The sequence below is a fragment of the Ovis canadensis genome, chromosome 8 (genome assembly GCF_042477335.2).
Source record: "Ovis canadensis isolate MfBH-ARS-UI-01 breed Bighorn chromosome 8, ARS-UI_OviCan_v2, whole genome shotgun sequence".
Taxonomy (NCBI): domain Eukaryota; kingdom Metazoa; phylum Chordata; class Mammalia; order Artiodactyla; family Bovidae; genus Ovis; species Ovis canadensis.
Window position 1 is genome coordinate 30,111,413 of NC_091252.1, and position 22,187 is coordinate 30,133,599.

Sequence of the window (22,187 nt, forward strand, 5' to 3'; positions counted from 1 at the left end):
CAAAAGTATATGTACCCATGCCCTCCGTGGCTGGGTTCCTAAGGAATTTTTAATTTTCAGAGTTGTCCTCATTGAGCCTCCAGAAGTTTGCCAGTTACAGTTCAGGGTTTTCTATTCCAGCACTGGTGCACGTGGGGGCTTCGTTATAATTCTCCATCTTTCCAATTTCGGGGGCAGCAGTTTGCCCTGTGACCTCATTCCTTTGATGGATCATAGAACAGTTGTTGATTTTTCAGTTTGCTTAGGTTTTCACTTATTAGAGTAGATTAGCAATTTCTAAGCCCCTTAAGTGCTGGGCCAGAAATCAGAGGAGCTCACATAGCTTTTTTCCCTATGTTTCCTTCCATAGGTTTTATATTTTTCATTTAGGTCTTTCATTCATTATGAGTTAATTTTTGTATTAAATATGAAGTATGGAGAAATACTGACCTTTTTTTTTCTTTTTGCATCAGGATATCCAGTTGCTACAGCACCATAGGTAAGGTGGTTTATTTCACCTATGGCTTTTTTCAAGATTTTTTTTCTTTACCTTTGATTTTTCAAAGTTTAAATTGTATGCCTTTTTAAAAAAGGCTCCATTCAGTAAAGAAGCAGAGAAATCAGCAGTCCACAGAAGGTATAACAAAGTCAGCAGTAAAGTCAATGAAAATGTGTACAGGCTTGGTGACATCAGACCAAACACACCCAAGGTCTCCTATCTCCTGGACTTAACAGGAGAGCCTCTCCTTACATCTGTGGATTGCTGTCCTACCCCTGTATAGGTCTTACAGTAGATTTCAACTAAATTCTCTTAAGTACTCAGACTTTTTCTGAAACATAGCTACAGGGCAGCTTTTAAAGGAAAGTCAAAATATGTGAGGGCTATTGACAATTTAAAGTATGAAAAATGGTGGCCAAGCTTTGGAACTTGAAACTAAATTATACAGTGAAAATTTCTCATTGGAGAAATCTATAGTTCACTTCCAAGAACAAATATTTTAAAGAACTGTAGCAATGGCACCCCACTCCAGTACTCCTGCCTGGAAAATCCCATGGATGGAAGAGCCTGGTTGGCTGCAGTCCATGGGGTTGCTGGGAGTCGGACACGACCAAGCAACTTCACTTTCACTTTCCACGCATTGGAGAAGGAAATGGCAACCCACTCCAGTGTTCTTGCCTGGAGAATCCCAGGGATGGGGGAGCCTAGTGGGCTGCCATCTATGGGGTCACACAGAGTCGGACACGACTGAAGTGACTTGGCAGCAGCATAGGTTCATTTAGTGTTTTCCTGTGTTTCTGTAGCACAGAGTGTTAGTAGCTTAGTTGTGTCCAACTCTTTGCAATCCCATGGACTGTAGCCCACCAGGCTCCTCTGTCCATGGGATTCTCCAGGCAAGAATCCTGGAGTGGGTTGCCATTTCCTCCTCCAGGGGATCTTCCCAACCCAGAGATTGGACCTGGGTCTCCTGCATTACAGGCAGATTCTTTACCATCAGGGCCACCAGGGAGTTTCATTTAGTGTTTTTCTGTTTTGCTGTAACACAGGGATATCAGATTATCCTTCCTCCATAGAATTGCTTTTGCATTTTTATCAAAAATTACTTGACCATACATTTGTGGGGCTATTTTTGGACTGTATTCTATTCCATTGTTCTGTCTGTTTATATCTTTTGTCCAGTACCACACAAAATTGATTACTGCGGCTTTGTAATAAATCTGGAAATTGAGTCATGTGAGACTTCCTACTTAGTTTCTTGTTTGAGTCTTCTATTTTCTTCTGTATGTAAATTTTAGAATCACCTTTTCAATTTCTATAACAAGAAAAATCCCACTGGAATTTTGTTTGGACTTGCATTGAATCTATAGAGCAATTTGGAGAAACATCTTAAAAGTATTGAGTTTTTCATTCTACAAGGCCATCATCACCCTGATTCCAAAGCCAGGCAAAGACATCACATAAAAAGAAAATTATGGGCCAGTATTACTGATGAATATAGACACAAAAATCCTCAACAAAATTCTAACAAATGGAATCCAACAACACATTAAAAGGATCATACACCATGATCAAGTCAGGTTTATCTAAGGAATGCAAAGATTCTTCAATATATGCAAATTAATCAATGTGATACACCATATTAACAAAAATAAAGATCATGATAATCTCAATAGATGTAGAAAAAACTTTAGACAAAATTCAAGACCCATTTATGATACAAACTCTCCAGAAAATTGCCATAGAAGGAACCTACCTCTATAATAAAGCCCATATATGATAAACCCACAGCAAACAGTATTCTCAACGGTGAAAAATTGAAAGCATTTTCTGTAAGATCAGAAATAAGACAAGAGTGCCCACTCTTGGCACTATTGTTCAACATAGTTTTGGAAGTTCTAGCCACAGCAATTAGAGAAGAAAAAGAAATGAAAGGAACCTATATTGGAAAAGAAGTAAAACTCTCACTGTTTGTAACTTACATGATACTATACAGAAAAAAACCCTAAAGATTCTATCAGAAAGTTACTAGAGCTAATCAGTGAGTTTAGTAAAGTCACAGGATACAAAATACACAGAAATCCCTTGCATTTGTATGCATTAACAATGAAAAATCACAAAGAGAAATTAAGGAATCAACCACATTCACCATTGCAACAAAACAAGTAAAATACCTAGAAATAAATCTATCTAAATGAGACAAAAGAGAACTATATACAAAAACGAAATGAGAGATATATACAAAAAACTGTAAGACACTGTAAGAAAACTATAAGACGCTGATGAAAGAAACCAGAAACAATATAAACAGATTATACCATGTTCTTGGATCAGAAGAATCAGTGTTGTGAAAATGATTCCATATTGGAGTCACACTACTACCCAAAGCCATTTATAGATTCAGTGCAACCCCTATCAAATTATCAGCGGCATTTTTCATAGAACTAGGACAAAAAATTTATATGGAAACACAAAAGACCCCAAATAGCCAAAGCAACTTGAGAAAGAAGAATGGAGCTGGAGGAATCAACCTTCCTGACCTCAGACTACACCACAAAACCACAGTCATTAAGACAGTAATAGTACTGGCACAAAAACAGAAATATAGACCAATGGAACAAGGTAGAAAGCCCAGAGATAAACCTACACACCTATGGGCACCTTATCTTTGACAAAGGAGGCAATGATATACAGTGGAGAAAGACAGCCTCTTCAATAAGTAGTGCTGAAAAAACTGGACAGCTCCATGTAAAAGAATGAAATTAAAAACATTTGGTAACACCATACATAAAGATAAGCTCAAAATGGATTAAAGACCCAAGTATAAGACCAGAAACTACAAAACTCCTTTTAGAGGAAAGCATAGGCAGAACACTGACATAAATCACAGCAAGATTTATGACCCATCTCCTAGAGTAATGGAAACAAAAACAAAAATAAATGGGACCTAATTAAAAGCTTTTGCACGGCAAAGGAAATCATAAACAAGATGAAAAGACAGCTCTCAGAATGGGAGAAATTAATTGCAGATGAAGCAACTGACAAAGGCTTAATCTCCAAAATATATAAGCAGCTCATGTAGCTCAATATCAGAAAAAAAACCCAATCAAACACTGGACAGAAGACTTAAACAGTCGTTTCTCCAAAGAAGACATACAGATGGCCAAGAAACACTTGAAAAATGCACAACATCGCTTACTAGAGAAATGCAAATCACAGCTACGATTCTGACCTCACACTGCTCAGAATGGCCGTCATCAAAAAATCTACAAACAATAAATGCTGGCGAGGATATGAGAAAAGGGAATCCTCTGGCACTGTGGGTGGGAATGTAAATTGATAGAGCCACCATGAAGAACAGTATGGAGAGGTCTTTAAAAAGTAGGACTAAAACTACTATAAGACCCAGCAACCCACTAGTGGGCATACACCCTGAGAAGACCACAGTTGGGGTGGAAGGGAGGTTCAGGAGGGAGGGGACATTTGCTTTACTTCACTGGTAAGAACCTCCAGTATGATTATAAATGAGTGATGAGAGCAGATCTCCATGCCGTGTTCTGATCTTGGGGGCAAGGGTTGGGCTGGGGGTAAACATTCAGCATGTTAGCTGCAGGATTTTTTTATAAATACCCTTTGTCAGACTGAACAAATTACCTCTGTTTCTTTGTTTCTGAGCACTTATTTTTTTAATCATGAACAATTGTTGAGTTTTATCAAATTTTTTTCTGTATCATTGAGGTGGTTGTTTGCTTTTTCTTCCTTAGTTTGTCAATAAATTGCAATGATTAATAGTTGAATGTTGAGTTAGCCTTGCATTCTCAAGATAAACTTCACTTAGTTATGATTTGTTATCATTTTATATATCCTTTTATTTGCTTTTATTCTTTAAGGGTTTTTTGCATCTGTGTTAAGGAGGGATACTGATGTGTAGTTTTAGTGTATCTTGATCTGTTTTTAGTAATCATGATAATGCTGGCTTCATTAAATGAGTTAAGAAGTGTTCCTTGTTTCTCTATATTTCTGAAAGTTTTGTGTAGAATCGGTATTATTTCTTCCATAAACGTCTGGTCGGATTCACCCTGAAGTCATCTCAGCCTGTATGTTGCATCATTTTTAACTAGAGTCAATTTTCAAAGTAGATACAGGATTTTGCAAGATATCTATTCCTTTTTAGATAAACTTTGTCATTTTATATATTTCAGAGAATGTGACTATTTCATCTAAGTTAGAACATAGAGTTGTTCATTGTATTTTGTTATTATTAATGTCCTTAGAGTGTATGGTGATGTCCCCTCTTTCAGTCCTGATATTTATAATTGTGTCTTTTATTTATACCTTTTCTTCTTTTTCCTCCATCAGTCTAGCCAGAGATTTATCAGTTTTTATCAACAATAATTATTATAATTACTCACTCACTGTGTATCTTATACCTTTCAAAAAGCTTTATATTCTATCTGAATATCCAAGAATCTTTAAGTAATATTTTCTATCATTATCCTTTTTTTATTGATAAATAAACTGAGGCCTGGATAAATAATATATTATTTTTTTTGTAGATAAGTAAATTGAGACCTCAGAGATACTGCAAGTTCTAGACCGCTGCAGTAAAGCAAGTCTACAGGAAATTTTTTGGGTTCCCAATTCATATAAAAGTTACATTTATACTATAATGGAGTCTATTAGATATACAGTAGCATTACATCTCAAAAAATACATACTTAATTAAAAGTACATACTTAATTTTAAAGTACTTTATTGCTAAAACATGCAAATCATCATCTGAGTAAGTGGTAATCTTTAAGTCATGATCTTTTTGCTGGTGGAGGTTCTTGTCTTGATGTTGATAGCTGCTGACTGATCAGAGTGATGGTTGCTGAAGGCTGGGGTGGCTGTGCCAATGTCTTAAATAAGACAGTAATGAAGTTTGCTGCACCAGTTGGCTCTTCCTTTCACCAGTGATTTTTCTGTGGCAGGCAGTGATATCTGCCCACAGTAGAGCTTTGTTCAAATTGGAGTCAATCCTCTCAAATCCTGCTGCTGTTTTATCAACTAAGTCTATGTAATATAAATCTTTTGTTGTTCTTTGAGTAAGCTTCATAGCATCTTCAGCAGTAGATTCCATCCCAAGAAATCACTCTCTCTGCCCATCATAAGAAGCAACTCTTCATAAAGTTTTATCATGAGATTGTAGCAATTCAGGCACATCTCCAGGCTCCGCTTCTAATTCTAGTTTTCTTACTATTTCCACCACATCTGCAGTTGCAATAGTAGCAGCAAAGATCACTGATCACATATTACCATAAGAAATGTAATAGTCATGAAAAAGTTTATGGGATATCAGCTTCATAGTTATCAGACATGCTTTCCAAATAAAAGCTAACATAGCTTGCTCATTTCCTTAGGTCTCACGGTAACTGCTGTAAAAGACTCAGGAGAATGGAATTTGGAGGCGGGAGCATTAGTCCTCGCAGATGCCGGCCTCTGCTGTATCGATGAATTTAATAGCCTCAAAGAGCATGACAGAACTAGCATCCACGAAGCAATGGAGCAGCAAACCATTAGTGTCGCTAAGGCTGGGTAAGTGTTTCTTTTCTCCAGAATTTATGGGAATAGTGAGATTAGTTCATAGATGATTATGGGAAAATGTGAACCCTTTTGAACTGCAAGGTATATGTTTGGTCCTCTAAGAGATTTATCAGTTAACTGCCATGTTAGTTTTCCCATGGAGATATGTGAAGAAGTAAAGATGACCTGTTGACAAAAAGAAAGGGACCACTGTAAATGTAAATTGAATTAATTCTTGGAGGGAACCTATGAAGAGCTTTCAATGCAGCATTCAGTTCATTCTCTCATTCAATAATTGTGTATCTGTCTACTCTGGGCACATACTATGTTAGGAATTTTGAAAGGTTCAAAAGGGGGGGAAGAAACTGTAATTTCTGCTTTTGATGGCATTCTCCTTATATATCCAAATGGAAGGTTTATCACAGTGTATGGAAAACTAATAATTTATATTAGCATAAGATGAAATACCTACTATGACTCAAGGAGGCTCAGAGGTTGAGGTATTAGCCCCTGACTACACGTGACCAGCGAGGAGGAAAATAGGTAGGTTCAGATAGGAATCCATTTGCCCAGGCCCTGAGGTGGTTGTAAGAAACACATCTGGCTACAAAGGCTGACCGTCAAGCAGGCTGCTAGGTCATCCAAGCAAAGAACAGAGCCAGAACTATCTCAACCCTGTTAGAAATGTGAGGCCAGCTGACCAGGCAGATAGGGCTGGTGGCACAGTCTTCAAACAGTAGTGGGTTCCTGGGAGCCAAGCAGACACTAGTGGGTAGGGATTCTGTGAAACTGATTCATATACTCACAAAAAAGGAAAGAGGAAGGGTGGTAAGAGAAAGATATGCCCAGAAGAAAAAGATTCAAGAAAAAGCTGCTGCTGCTGCTGCTGCTAAGTTGCTTCAGTCGTCTCCGACTCTGTGCGACCCCATAGACGGCAGCCCACCAGGCTCCCCCATCCCTGGGATTCTCCAGGCAAGAACACTGGAGTGGGTTGCCATTTCCTTCTCCAGTGCATGAAAGTGAAAAGTGAAAGTGAAGTCGCTCAGTCGTGTCCGACTCTTTGTGACCCGATGGACTGCAGCCTACCAGGCTCCTCCGTCCATGGGATTCTCCAGGCAAGAGTACTGGAGTGGGGTGCCATTGCCTTCTCCGCAAGAGAAAGCTAGGCAGGACCATTATCAGGTCTATTTGCTTCATTCAATGAATGATCATTCAGAGCCTGCCGTTTGCCAGGCACTGGGCTAGACACTGAGTAGTACAGAGATGAATACAACACCATCCTTGAGGTGTTCACTGTTTTGTTGGGAAGGATGGAAGAGCAGCAAAGGGATAAGTCCATAATGAAAGTGTTATGAGAGAAGATACTTTAGAAGAATTAGTGTTTCTAAACTCTTTATCAGAGAAATTAGAGATCCAGTTTACTAAGTGTCTTCAAGGCTACTTTCTCTTCTCATTAAGTCTCTCTTTGGTTAGCATGTTTGCTGGTTGATAGAATCTGTGGTTTGTTTTGATATGCCTTTTCCAGAGGCAATCTGGGACATTTTCAAAGATTCCTGTAACCTGCCAGGCTCCTCTGTTCATGGACTTCTCCAGGCCAAAATACTGGAGTGGGTTGCCATTCCCTTCTCCAGGGGATCTTCCCAACCCAGGGTTTGAACCCAGGTCTCCTGCATAGCAGGCAGATTCTTTACCATCTGAGCCACCAGGGAAGCCCCAATTAACCCTTAACCATCAGGGAAAACTGGAACAAGTGCTATGAGGGAGAAAATTAGCAGTACTTTAGGATAGGCCACAGAAAAAAAATCCGTGAAAGAGAAAATGCTTTATTAACTGCTCTTACTGCCTTACCCTCTACTAAGTGTGAATTAGTATGAACTTTTTGTGCTATCTACATAAGTATGTTGTAAGTTCTTACAACTCAACAGCGCCTCTACAGATTGGACAGTCTTATCATAAGCAGAACTACTTCATGTACCAGAACAGTGCTTTTCACACTATTTGTGGGGATGGACTGGTTTTATGGTTTATTTTTCAGTCTGTCACAGAGCAATATTTTTATAAAATGCAATAAAATTTTTTTAATGAAATGAAAAAGCAGAGATATAGAAAACGTAAGCCTTAATTCTTCTTCCACTTGGCCTATAGAAAGCTGTACTTCTCTGCTCCTAATGAGAAAAATCCAGATAGCCCACAAAGCGTGACTTTCCAACCATATCTGAGAGCTGATTCATAAAGAAATCATGGGAACTCAATTCCAGAATGGGACAAGCCCCTCCTAGGAGAGCTGAGGCACACAGACTGCTCACCTTTGACAGAGCGTGAGAGAAACTGGTGGCGGCCATAGACGCAAATAAGAAGAAATAGCTACAAAATGTTAAATTTCCTGAAGTCCAAGTGTGGGATAGCGTATCAGTTTAGAACAACTCTGGACCCCAAGCCCAAGGGGAGTCCTCACATGTAAGCTCTTCTCCACAGGACTCCACAGATGCTCACAGGAGAAACGGAGACCCCCTGCTTTGCTCATCACTCATGCAGGCCTGCTTGCTGCTGGGGGCTAGGCACGAAGTCCTGCTGCTCACCCAGGCACACCCCTCATACAAACCAAAGCCTTTAACTCACTGAGGCTAGGGCAACAAACCCTCTCATCACTAGGACCCCTGGAGGAGGGCTAGAAGCAAAAACCCCTTCTGCCTCAGGAGGAGTTTAGAGAATCTTCCTTACTTCGCTCTCAAAGGAACTGGGCAAAAAGATGCTGGTTTGGGGAGAAGGGCAGAAGCATAAGCCATCTTCTCCTCAGGGGAGGGCAGGCAGATCTCTCGGGTCCAGGATTCTTACCCAGTACAGAGCAGAGGTGTGTACCACTCGGAAGATTCTCACCCGGTACAAAGCAGAGAGGTCTGCGCCACCCGGAGGCTTCTCACCGGGTACAAAGTAGAGAGGTCTGACCACTGGGAAAGGAGAGAAAGACCCCTTCTACACGAGAAGCATCACAGATACATGATAGGGTTCAGCTGCCACTGGTGGGACAGGCAGGAGGCCTTACCACTCTCCCGCCTGTCCCCTCCAAGAGCAGGTACACAGCGCCTGCCAAATACCAGGAGGCCAAGAAGCAGCCTGGCCTCCAAATAAGTCTAACACTAGTAACAAGCAATAGCAGTCTGCCACTGGGAAGGTGTTCATCCCCAGTGAGGAAGTGAGGAAAGAGACTCTCTGGTGCAGATGCTCAGACCAGCTGTGCCAGCCTTATACTGTACGTGAAGTGGTATGGTATTATTCGAGTGTGGACCATAATCAATTAAAGATACAAACACTAGAGCAACCACTAGAAAGTAAAAGAGATAAAAACTAAAACTGATAAGTGAGTTGTAGAGATGAAATGACATCATAAATAATTCAAAAGAAAACAGGGGGAGAAGAAAAAGGGAACCAAGAATAGATGAGAAAAAGCGAATTAGCAAGATGATAGATTTATTTATTTGTTTACTTGGATTGCATCAAAATTTTAAACTTCTGAGTATGAAAGGATGCAACAGAGTGAAATGTTAACATGTTGAGTTGGAAAAAATATTTGCAAATCTGAAAAGGAGTTAATAACCAGAATATATAAAGAATTCCTGCAATTCAGCAGCACAAATCAATCAAGTTAAAAACTGGACAAAGGACTTGAATACTCATTTATCCAAAGATGATATATACATGGCCAGCAAGCACATGAAAAGATGCTCAGCGTCACTAATCATTAGGAAAATGCAAGTCAAACACAATGAAATGTTCAAATGTTTAGATGGCGATCATAAAAAACACAAAAACCAGAAAAGCACAAGTGTTAGTGAGGGTGGGGAGCTATCAGAACCCTTGTGGATTATGGAAATATGAAATACAGGTGGTGCAGCTACTGTGGCAAACGGTTTTGTGATTCGTTTTCAGTTTCCCAAGATTAACTTCCAAAGACTGGTCACACAACAGTGTGAATGTATCTAACACTATTGAATGTACCCTTAGAAATGGTTAAGATGGTGAATTTTATGATAGGCATTTTTTACCACAATAAAATGTAATATACAAATTTGAAAAAAAATATAACCCATTCACATTGTTATACAACCATTTATGTACTTTTTAGAAAGAGTTTTCTAGCCAATATCATCAAGGTCAGGATGAGAAGACACCTAAAACTGTCCAAAATTATTTTACTTCACTTGTATGTAAAGGTGTTCACAGGGCACCTTGTGTTTATGAACTCAGCTGAGTCTCCAAAATAGTTTCAGAATTTTTACACCAATTCCATTGGCAGCAACGTCAACCACAAAGAAAGTAAGTAATACTCAGGCCTTCTTCGTGGTCTTTCTGAGTTTAGAATATATTCCACTATGGTTATATATGATCAGGGTACATGTTCAAAAGTTAGTTGAGTTCTTTTCTTTGTGTGGTCATATTACTGATTTGATATACAGTTAGGAAACATGTTTTTAAACCTATGTTTGGGTTCACTTTTAGAGTTTGCCTCTCATTCTTTTCGGTTTAATTTTGTTTTCTGAATTTGTAAAATATCCCTGGTGGTCCAGCGGCTAGAACTTGGCACTTCCATAGCATGAGGAATGGCTTCAGTCCCTGGTCAGGGAACTAAGACCCCACATGCCTTGAGATGCAGTCAGAAACAAAACTTTCATATCGAAGAGGTTACGCTCCTATCCCTGCCTCTTTCATTCTATTTGCTCCTGTCCCTTACATAAACCTTTTTCACTGGTTTCTGATTTAACCTTTTTTTTTTTTTTTTTTGCAAAAACAAGCAAACCATGTGTGTGTGCACGCGCACATCTCCCCTCTTCTTTTGCAAAACATGTCACAACATAAGTGCTCTGAGGCACTGCCTTAGTGACAATTGTTAGATGTAGTGTTCTTATTATCATCTCTTCCCTAGTTTTTAGGAAATTCTGCAATTTTAGTTTATACATCCCCTTTCTCACAAGATTTGTTTTAAACAGTTTTTAACCTCCAGATAGAAGGACTTTTAGAAAATTACTGGGTTTTTGATGGTGCTATTAATTTCTGGTTTCATTGCATTCCGGTCAGAGAGTGCTATTTGTATTATTTTTACTTTAAGGAACTTCCTGAGGCTTTTTTCTCTGTGGCCTGACACTAGGAGAGTTTCATGACTGGCCCATCTGTGCTTGAGAAGTTGTATTCTCTGTTATCAGGATGTAATACACAGAAACACACATTTAAACTGTACCTTATAAGCTCTTCTATATCTTTACTTAATCTTTTGTCTGCTTGATGTGTCTTAGGCTGAAAGTGGTTTGATAAAGTCTCTTGCTATAACTGTTTGTCTGTTGTTTTCTCTTTGCATTTCTCACATCAGAAACTTTGAATAACATTCTGCTTTATCAAGGTCATTGCTTTAGCTTTGTACTTCGTGTTAATGCAGTGTGGTCTGAAATTTAGCTTGCCTTATATCAAGATCACAACTCCTGATTTCATATTATTTACATTTGCCTAATATATCTTTGCTTCTTCCTTTATGTTTAGCCTTTTGATTGTGATTTGTTCTCTTGTATACACCATAAAGTTGGTTTCACTTTATTTTGTTTTGCTTTGTTTTACAAGTAACCTGAAAGTCTTTTTCTTTTAATATATGAGTTAAGTACATTTACATTTATTGGTATTAGCAATATTCTTGATATCAAGTACTTCGTTTTTTAAAAAACTTGCTATGTTTCTCTTTTTTTTATTTGTTTGACATTTAGGAAGGTTTGTATTTTTGTCATACATTAGGGGTTGGCAAATTTTTTGTGTAAAGGTCCAGATAACTATTTTAGGCTTTTGTGGGCTATATTGTCTCTTGTCTCTCTTACTCACCTCTGCTAATGCAGACAGTATGACTGCATCAATATGTTTATAATGTATACAGAATAAAGAAGCCATAGACAGTATGTATATGAATGGGTATAGCTGTTTTTCAGTGAAATTTTACTTTCAAAAATAAATGGAGACCTAGATTTGACCTGCAGGCTGTAGTCTGACACCACCTGTAGTTGACAACACCTGTTCTAGGACTTACTATAAATACTTTTTATGCTACCTGCATCCCCTTTAAATAATATCCTTTGGCTGTACTTCATTACCCGCGTGATGACCACTGAGCATGTTCTGCTTTCCCTTTTCTCCCTTCTCTTTACTATTAAAAAATGGTTTTATTCTTTATACTTTGTTGGGACAAATAACACTTGTATTTATATACTCTTCTTCTACTGTTATGCCTTCATTTTCTTAGACCCAAAATTAAATATATTGAAGACTCACCGTCAGTCCTTTTGCCAGAGTAGCACCATCATCTCTTGCTTGAATGAAGCTCTCCTCAAACAGATTCCTTGGGAAGCGTTCCTGAGTTCTGTACTGACTTTGTGCATATTTAAAACTATTTTTCATAGCTTTGATACTTGAAAAACAACATGACTGGATATAAAGATGTAGCCTTACACTTTCTTTCCTATAGCCCTGCTTTGTATGTTGTATTCACAAGTCGAGTGCCATTCTGATATCCTTTACTTTGTAGGCAATTTGATATTCTTCCCTGAAGGCCCAGAAGGATTTTTTGTCTTTGTGGTTTTAAGCATAACACTTTACTAGGCTATGTCTCAGTTGATTATTCTTGGTCATTTTTTTAGATGTTAGTGAAATGTAAAGGCTCTTTGAAATGTAAAAGGCTTCATTTCTTTTTGGAAATTTTTCTTGAATTATAGTCTTACATATGCTATTCTTTGTTTTTTATTTTTCAGAAATCCTAATTACGTGTGTTAGGTCTTTTTTGCCTAGATTCTATAGCAACCAATATTTTTCTTAGACTTCTTAGCTCTTTTGTATTTCATTTTTATTGCCTTGGCATTTTTATTCCTCCCCTTAGCACCCTTTTTTATACTTTCATTCCTGTCTGTCCTCTCTTTGGCACCCTAGATTTAAATGTTTATTTCTAAAATTACTTTCTCCCTCTCTTCACCCATTTTCTTCCCTGAGTCATCTCTGGATGTTCATCTTCCTCTTTTTTATATTTTCTGTTCTGAGGTTTTGATTTCTGATTTGGAATGATTTTTCATATGTACAAATGTTTGTTCAGGAATGTTTAAGTGAGGATATTAAATACAGATTTCTTCTGTTCTGTGAATTTTTTAAGGGAATGGTGGGATGGGGTTTTATCAACTAAGGTATTTTGATTCTTGTGGTAGTATATATAAATATTACATCTTATATAAATATTACTCCAATTCATTGTAAAATGTCTTATCTTTTCCTGAATCATTTATAGTAGTTATTCTATTAAAGCAGTAGTCAGAGGTTTGGATGGTGTACTAGTTTTTAGTTCAGAGTAACCTCAGTTCAGTCCGTCTTTCTTAATAGAGTTTTTTTCCTAAGGTTTACAAGGGGCGATATGCGTAGGTTGATGTGTCTTCTGATTTTGTTTCTCATTTGTGTTGTAGGACCTTTAATATCTATAGCTTGTCTTCTTCAGGACTCCAAGGGACTCTTGTCCCTTACATCTCCTCCATCTCCTCCAGGCCTGCCTCCTCTGGTCCCAGGAACTTTCAGGGTCCTCTGTGGAGCTCCCTTTTTGTGATGATGGTTTCATCTGTGTTCCTCCATCATGAGGAACCCATTGCCCTCTCCCCCTTTTCATTCAGTCTCCACTCATCTTCCTATTCCAGTATGGGCTCTAGATTAGCTTTGCTGGTTTCTAATGTCTGTCTAGGCCTCCCTTGTGGCTCAGATGGTAAAGCGTCTGCTTACAGTGCAGAGACCTGGGTTCGATCCCTGGGTCGGGAAATTCCCCTGGAGAAGGAAATGGCTACCCACTCCAGTATTCTTGCCTAGAAAATCCCATGGATGGAGGAGCCCGGTAGGCTACAGTCCATGGGGTCGCAAAGAGTCGGATATGATTAAGCAACTTCATAAATTCATAACTAATTTCTGTTTACATGGAGGCTGAAGTTTGTAGTATTCTCTCCCTTAGCTAGCTTTCAGGGTTTTTGGTTTTTTGTGTATCTCGTTTATCTATAAGGTCTGCTTTCTCTGTCTTTGATTTATTTGTGTGTTTGTGCATTTTTTAGGCTTTTCCACCTCTCTTTAGTAGTTTGGCTTTCCCTCTTGTGTCCATTTCAAACGGACCTCAAGAGAGGCTCAGTTAGACATTATCATCCCTATTAGAAGCTTTGCGCAAGACCACCTCAGAGGCCTCTGGCCAGTTTATTGCTTGACTACTGTTGGGTCAGGTCTCAGTATCTGGTCCAGCCAGTTGTCCATGTATGGCCATTTCTGTAGAAGGGATTGTGGAGTTATGTGCTTGGTGGGCATTCCAGTGCTTAGCCTGTCCAGGACTATAATGAGGACAGAAGAATCACTTAAGAAATATAGCAAAAAACAAGTCATGCATCAGTTGTAAGTACTAGTAGGTTTGTTGGTGCTGGGAAACAATAGCTTAGACAGGCAGCCAGAGTAGCCTGGTGAATCAGTCTAAACAGGTTGTCACTCAGTTGTATCCGACTCTTTGTGACCCCATGGACTGTAGCACACCAGGTTTCCCTGTCTTTCACCATCTCCCAGAGTTTGCTCAAACACATGTCCATTGAGTCACTGATGCCATTCAGCCATCTCATCCACTGTGATCCACTTCTCCTCCTGCCTTCCATCTTTCCTGCCATCAGAGTCTTTTTCAGTGAGTCAGCTCTTCACATCAGGTGGCCCAAATATTGGAGCTTCAGCTTCAGCATCAGTCCTTTCAATGAATATTCAGGACTGATTTCCTTTAGGATTGACTGGTTTGATTTCCTTGCTATCCAAGGGACTCTCAAGAGTCTTCTCCAAGACCACAATTTTAAGCATCAATTCTTAGGCACTCAGCCTTCTTTATGGTCCAGTTCTCACACCTGTACATGACTACTGGAAAGACCATAGTTTTGACTATATGGACCAAAGTTTATTTTGGCAAAATAATATCTCTGCTTTTTAATACACTGTCTAGGTTTGTCATAGCTTTTCTTCCAAGGAGCAAGCATCTTTTAATTTCATGGCTGCAGTCACCGTCTGCAGTGATTATGGAGCCCAAGAAAATAGTCTCTCACTGTTTCCATTGTTTCCCCATCTATTTGCCTTGAAGTAATGGGACCAGATGCCATGATCTTAGTTTTTTGAATGCTGAGTTTTAAGTGAGCTTTTTTACTCTCCTCTTTTACCTTCATCAAGAACTCTTTAGTTCCTTTTTGTTTTCTGCCATAAAGGTGGTGTCATCTGTATATCTGAGGTTATTGATATTTCTCCTGGCAATCTTGATTCCAGTCCTGATTTCTGCTTGGCATTTCATCCAGCCTGGCATTTCACATGATTTATTCACATGATGTATTCTGTAAATAAGTTAAATAAGCAGGGTGACAATATACAACCTTAATGTATTCCTTTTCCAGTTTTGAATAAGTCTGTCGTTCCATGTGTGATTCTAACTGTTGCTATTAGACCTGCATACTAGTCTCTCAGGAGGCAGGTGAGGTGGTCTGATATTCCCATCTCTTGAAGAATTTTCCACAGTTTGTTGTGATCCACAAAGTCAAAGGCTTTAGTGTAGTCAATGAAGCAGAAGTAGATGTTTTTCTGGAATTCTCTTGTTTTTTCTGTGATTCAGTGGTTGTTGGCAATTTGATCTCTGGTTCCTCTGCCTTTTCTAAATCTAGCTTACACATCTCGAAGTTCTTGGTTCACGTACTGTTTAAGCCTTGCCTGAAGGATTTTGAGTGTTACCTTGCTAGCATGTGAAATGAGTACAATTGTGCGGTAGTTTGAACATTCTTTGGCATTGCCCTTCTTTGGGATTGGAATGAAAACTGACCTTTTCCAGTCCTGTGGCCACTGCTGAGTTTTCCAAATTTGCTGGCATATTAAGTGCAGCACTTTCACAGCTTCATCTTTTAGGGTTTGAAATAACTCAGCTGGAATTCTGTCATCTCTACTAGCTTTGTTCATAGTGATGCTTCCTAAGGCCCATTTGAGTTTGCACTCCAGGATGTCTGGCTCTAGGTAAGTGATCACACCACCGTGGTTATCCAGGTCATCTTTTTTGTGTAGATCTAAATAGGAGGTGGCTCTTTATGAGAAAAGTCTTGAACTCAGAGTATTTCAAAGAGATGGACAAAAAGAATGGCAGGGGTTTAAAAGACATTGCTTAGTCACAAGTACCTAGTGAGTTGTAAACTCTTGGTCAAACTCTGTATTTTGTAGAAGTTCTTACAATTTCTCCCAGATCATAGTTACCACCAATTATGTGATCTTTCTTCCTCCATTCAAGTTGTCCTTGTAGCGTTTTTTTTTTTTCAACTTTTATTTTGACATCACTATAATAGCTGTTATATCACTTAACAGAAAAGTGTATGAATATGCCACATGTTGGCTTTGCTCTTGGGCTGGCGGTTAAGTGTGCCCTCAGTCACCACGGTCCATCTGTCATCTCCTTGGTGGTAGGAACAAAGGAAAACACTCTTCAAGTTCCACTTGAGCGTTTGTGTTCATTTTTCATAGCACTGACTCTGGGTCACTCAATGACTTATGAAAAAGTCGGATCACCCTCCAATAGTAGCTCATCTTAATTTTTTGGCCAGAACTTTCCAGAGCCTTAAGTTCACTCTCCCTCATTAGAAGCCCATTAATCTTCCTGATAGAAGGTATGCAATTAATTGCCAAGTGTGGACCTTTTCAGAAAATGTGTCTAGAGACATAAAGCATGTCAAGTTGTTCATCAGTAAGCAGGTAAGAAGAGTTAAGTATGAAAAGGAAGTACTTAATCATGTATTCAACTAAAATAAAATAAGGATACTCTGAATTTTACTCTTGAAACACCTTACTACTCTTCCCTCTCCAGCTCAAAGCCTTTTCATCCTCTGGTTTTCGTCCCCTAGTGGAGGAGTCCTCACTGAGCCGTCATCACCCAGATGTTCTGGGCCCACTCTCTGGGCCAATGCCCAGATGTTCTTTGAGATATCTGATACTTTGCTACATCCTTTTTGAGAATTCTTGGATGGGTCTGCTTTTGTTTTTTTCTGTCATTGTCTCTCTCATGTCTTAAGTGACTAAAGTCTGATTGACTTGTAAAGGAATTTCTATTCAAATTTTAATCTCTCTTAAGGGTTTTATTGTGAACCTCAGAATCAGAATGTCTAGCTGGCTGCCAAGGCTCCAGGGAATCACACAAATGTGTGTGTATGTGTGTGTGTGACTTTATGTACACTGCACAGAGGTGGAGAGTTTTTCTAAAAATTAAGAGTCACATTCTTAATTGTTCCATGTAACTGTGCCAATTGCACAAACTGTTTTTTGAGTTGAGGTTGAAGTTTCTCCATGTGGGGGGCATATTCCTGCAAAGGTGTATCATAAGCCATTCACCCACTCTTCACATGCACAAGGGGCTGGGAGAGAACCAGTCACTGATTTTTCAGTGTAAAAGCTTGTTAGGGGCAGTCAGAATAGAAAAAAAAAAAAAAAAAAGCTCAAGCCCTCAGGATGTCTACTAAGGATGTAACTTACAGCATCAGTAACCAAAATATCAGTTTGATTGAATCCATATGTGGTTGAAAAGACCAGTAGTTTCATTGTGCTCTGCTTATGTTACTTAAGTCCGAGAACATTGTTAAAGTTTGGGAGTTTCACATCTTACATTTTGTCCTGGCTGCTAAATGAAGTGGAAGAGGAGACCAGGAAGAAAAGGATGCAGTGTGAGATAAAAGGGGTGTCAGCACTTTGATTTAGCTTCTGGAATGGTGCCAGTCAGTCTCTGCACCTTCAGACGGCAGTGCAGTGCCCACGACGGTGTGAAGTCAGTTGAGAGTGCTTTGCACGGCGATCTTTAAGTCTGTAGAGTGCTAAACGAAATAATTATCTGAGAAAGACAATGTTTCATGTATTTTCCAGGTTCTTTTCGATCTTAACTAGGATAGCATCTCCTCAAGGGCAGGGTATCTGATTCTTAAATAATAGAAGATGCCCTTAGTGTTGGCTGAGGACACATTTTAGGAAAAAAGTTGGCATTGCAATTATACATTTGCTGCTACTAAATTATACTCACATACCTGGGTAGAAGTGCAGTCTGAAATTTAAAAACAAGATGACAGTTTATTGTTCTGCTCAGTAAACATGTCTTGACCACTCAGAAGCATTATGGTCTCTGATTGCTACTAATACCAGGAAAAGGAAAAGACAGGGCTTTTGTTCTCAAGATGCTCACAGCCTTGCAGCAAGACAGACGAGTAAGCGTTTATTGTTCACTGACTCTAACAGTCGTAGAAGAGCCGTGGCACCAGCTCGCACTGAGCGCATACCTGTCCTCAGTCAGAATCTTAGAGGTGAGACCGAGGAAGCTGTATTATTAAAACCCACCTGCATTCTCACTGACTAGCCAGGCTCGGAACCGCATCTCCAGGGTAAGACTGCTCCACACCTGTCTTTTGTGACGTTAATTAGCATAATGTCCTCAAGGTTCATCCATATTGTATTCTGTGGCAAGACTTCCTTTGGAGTAATGTGAAGTGAAAATCGCTCAGTTGTGTCCAACCCTGCGACGCCGTGGACTATATGGGATTCTCCAGGGCCAGAGTACTGGAGTGGGTAGCCTTTCCCTTCTCCAGGGCGTCTTCCCAACCCAGGGATCGAACCCAGGTCTCCTGCATTCCAGGCAGATTCTTTACCAGCTGAGCCCCAGGGGACGCCCTTGATTTCCTTTATTTTAGGCTAAATAATATTTCCTGTATGAGAGTGTGTGTTCTTCATCCATTTATTCACCATGGACACTTGTATTGCTTCCTCCTCTTGGCTATTATGAATAGCATGCTGTGAACATTGGAGGGTGTCCGTACCGCTTTTATTCAACTTGATAAAAAGGCCATCTAAGCTGGCCTTCATCTGGGTCACATTTTACAGCTGAGAAAGTTGACTGGGCCTTTGTTATTCAGAGCCTGTTTCAGTCTTCCCCTTTACTCTCTGAGGTATAGAGGCAGTTGTTTTCTCCAGCCCTTCAAAGCCTCAGATTTCTGAGCTGTCTACTCTCTTTCATCACTCCTTGAAAACTGGTCACTTCTGTCCTGTGCCCTTGTCTTGCCTGCAGTGTTTCGCCAGAGGGAGTGTTTCTTACTTTAGTCACAGTGTGATGTGAGTGAAAGATGGTGCTGTGCTCTGTGTAGTCCCTCAGGTGGCTGTCTGACTCCAGGGCCTTTTATCCTCATCTGTATAGCAGAGAGGGAGAAAAGCAGGGAAGGTTGCCCAGGAAGGTTCTTAGGAGCCTGGCCTGGAAGTAGATATGTTCTCTCCCCACTCCACCGGCCGGACTTATTTTTACAGCTCTGTGCTGCTCTGCTGTGCTGTGCCTCGTTGTGACATTTTGTGGCCCCAGGGACTGCAGCCCACCAGGCTCCTCTGTCCATGGGGATTCTCCAGGCAAGAATGCTGGAGTGGGTTGCCATGCCCTTCTCCAGGAGGTCTTCCCAACCCAGGGATTGAACCCAGGTCTCCCGCACTGCAGGCAGATTCTTTACCAGCTGAGCCACCAGGGACGTCCTGCTTGACTGTAAAGGAAGATGGGAAATTTAATCTTGCCCTGCCCCCAGGGAGGAAGGAACACCACGTTTGCACACAGAGCAGCCACTGCCACCGGCCAGAGCTAAAGTTGGAAGTGCCAGCCTGTAGGTAGTGATTAAAGCCGCCAGCAAAGATGGGGATCACCCATACAGATGTGATGAGACTGTTAAGACTGCCACAAAACAGGGGTGCTTTCTGGAGGGCCTGCCAGGGTAAAATTCACTTATGTAATTTATGTAGGAAAGTTTAAGCATGTGGATTAAACAATGGAAAAGCAGGTTTTTCAGAAACTGGAATGTTGTCACTCTTTGAAGTTAGTGCAGGAAAAAAATCTTTAGCATGGTTATTTTATATCTGGTGAAGCCTGTGAGTATAAAATGACTCTGAGTTTGAGAAATACTGAACTAAGGAAAGAGTCTCGATTTATCCCTTACTCAGCACATGCTCACTGAGCATTTAAATATGTGGCAGGCAGCGTGAGCACTGTAACAGCAGTCATGGGCCCTCAAGGGGGCCAAGTTAAGTGAGGAAAAATAAGGCAAGGAGACGCACACCTAAAACCTCAGGCCCAATCTTTAAACCACAGGGAGTGCTCAAAACATTTCAGCATCAGGGTGACAGTTTGGAGGTACAGGAGTGTGGGTTTTGGAGTGAAGCTGACCTGGGTCTGAATCGCAGTTCTGTTGATCTGCTCATAACCTTAACCGTTGTTATTACCATCTGGAACCATCTAGTTTCCTTGTTTCCAAGTTGGTGATAATATCTACCTTTCAGGTCGTTGTGAAGATCAGGGGTAACGTGTATACATAAAGCCTGGCACAGTGCTTGGCATTACATATATGATAGTTATCTTTTTGTTATTGGGAGGGTAGAGCCCATCCTGGGCTGGTGAAATGACCCTTACCTTACGCTCATTCATGAGTTCCTCGTTCAGTAGTATGTAGTGAGCTGCTGTGTGCACGTGATACTTAGGATGAGGCTGTGTGAGTATCTTTGTTCTCTAAAGCCCCATTCCAGTGATAATGTGGGTCATGTTTGTATCACAAGTTTGCAGCCACCAGGCTTACGTACTGTCTTCCCCTCTTTCAAGTGACCAAGGCCCCTCTGTCCCTCCTGGCGCTGTCCCCACCTTCCTCTAAGCCAGGTCACGGCCTGGCTTACTGTCCCACACCATCTGCTCTTCCCCTGCCTACTCCTTTGCCTCCATTCCTCGAATCTCCACAAGCTGCCCCCCCAGGAAGACTGTTCCTTCACATATAAATCTTCCTTAGCTCTCTTCCCAAAGCTGCTGCTTTGCATGTTTTCCCAGTTACCTCAGGAATAACTCACCACCTTCTTTCTGTCTCTGCTTGTCCATCGTCCTCTCTTTGCAGACACTAACGCAGATAACTGCCACCAGCCTCCGTTGCACACGTCCTGTCTGGTGGATGCCGTGTTAAGCCTCCCTGTCCTCCAGCAGTTCTGTTGTGAACTAATTGAAGGCGGGGACCCGCAATGTACCTTTCTCAATTCTCAGTACAGCCCTTTGCCCACAGGAAATGACTTGTAAATAGCTCTTGATCAGAGAGAAGAACAACCAATTTTATCTCTCAGAAAATCATTTGTAAGCAATTATTTCATAAAGTTGTATTTTGTTTGGTATTGTATTGAAGCAATATTCCTTTTTTTCTGATAAGTGCAAATAGCCTCTTTGGTATTAGATTAAATATGTTTTTTGTGGGATTAGTTAGGAACCATTTATTACATTGGTTTTACAGCAAGCTGATTCTGAGTTCTGAACAGCTGCCTTTACAAAGTCATTTTGGTATATGAAAAAGACGTGGACTCTATGTTCAGAATTTTCCCCTATCAGTGATTTTGTTAAAAGAGGATTTAGTTTTCAGTGAAAGTACCTTGTTTGTTGTTCTCTTCTGTGTCTGCTTGTGCCACTTACCACAAATACAGATTCTCAGACTTTTTCAGTCCTCGGGCATGAGGTCATTGCTGGAGCCAACTGGAAATAGATCAAGGATTAACACGTGTAGCACATGTTTGCCGAAGTCGCAGGGCTACGCGCTGCAACTGGAAACCACCATCAGTAGAGAGTGGATGACTTTTACAGAGAAGGAATTCTATACTTGTTACTGTCAGTGAACGTGCCGTATTATTTTGAGGACGTGACCATCATAAACAAGTTTAAAAACAACATCTGAGTTCTGTCGTCTCCATATCTGCCCCGCCACGGCCCTGCCGAGGACTTGTGTGCCTCTTCCTCGGCCACTGCCCTGTCTCCCCAACGTGTCCCACCTGTGGTCCTTCCCCGCCTAACCAGCCCACCATGCCCCGACCTTTTCAGCCTGCCCTTCACTGTTGCTCCTCAAAATCAACCTTCACTTTTCCTGGGTGCTTCTTTTCCTATCCCTCCTCCCCTCCATCCCTTGCTCCTTCCTTTGCTTTCCCTTCTGCCTGTTCCTTTCACATTCAGAAGAACCAAAGCAAGTGAGTGAGCACACAGAACAAGCCCATGCGTCACAAAAGGCCTTGCTCAGAAGCCACTTCATGATGT

General features: G+C 40.4%; 1 protein-coding gene across 4 annotated transcripts in view; it reads left to right on the forward strand.

Moving 5' to 3' along the window:
* Positions 1 to 22,187, forward strand: part of MCM9 (minichromosome maintenance 9 homologous recombination repair factor) — an 88,480-nt gene that overhangs the window by 56,405 nt on the left and 9,888 nt on the right. For all 4 annotated transcript variants that reach the window (XR_011258777.1, XM_069599135.1, XM_069599133.1 and 1 more), the window contains one exon: positions 5,878 to 6,052. Coding sequence is in view for 3 of the 4 variants with exons in the window: in XM_069599135.1 (XP_069455236.1) it covers positions 5,878 to 6,052 (175 nt within the window). In the remaining variant the exon portion in view is untranslated. The remainder of the gene's footprint in view (positions 1 to 5,877; positions 6,053 to 22,187) is intronic.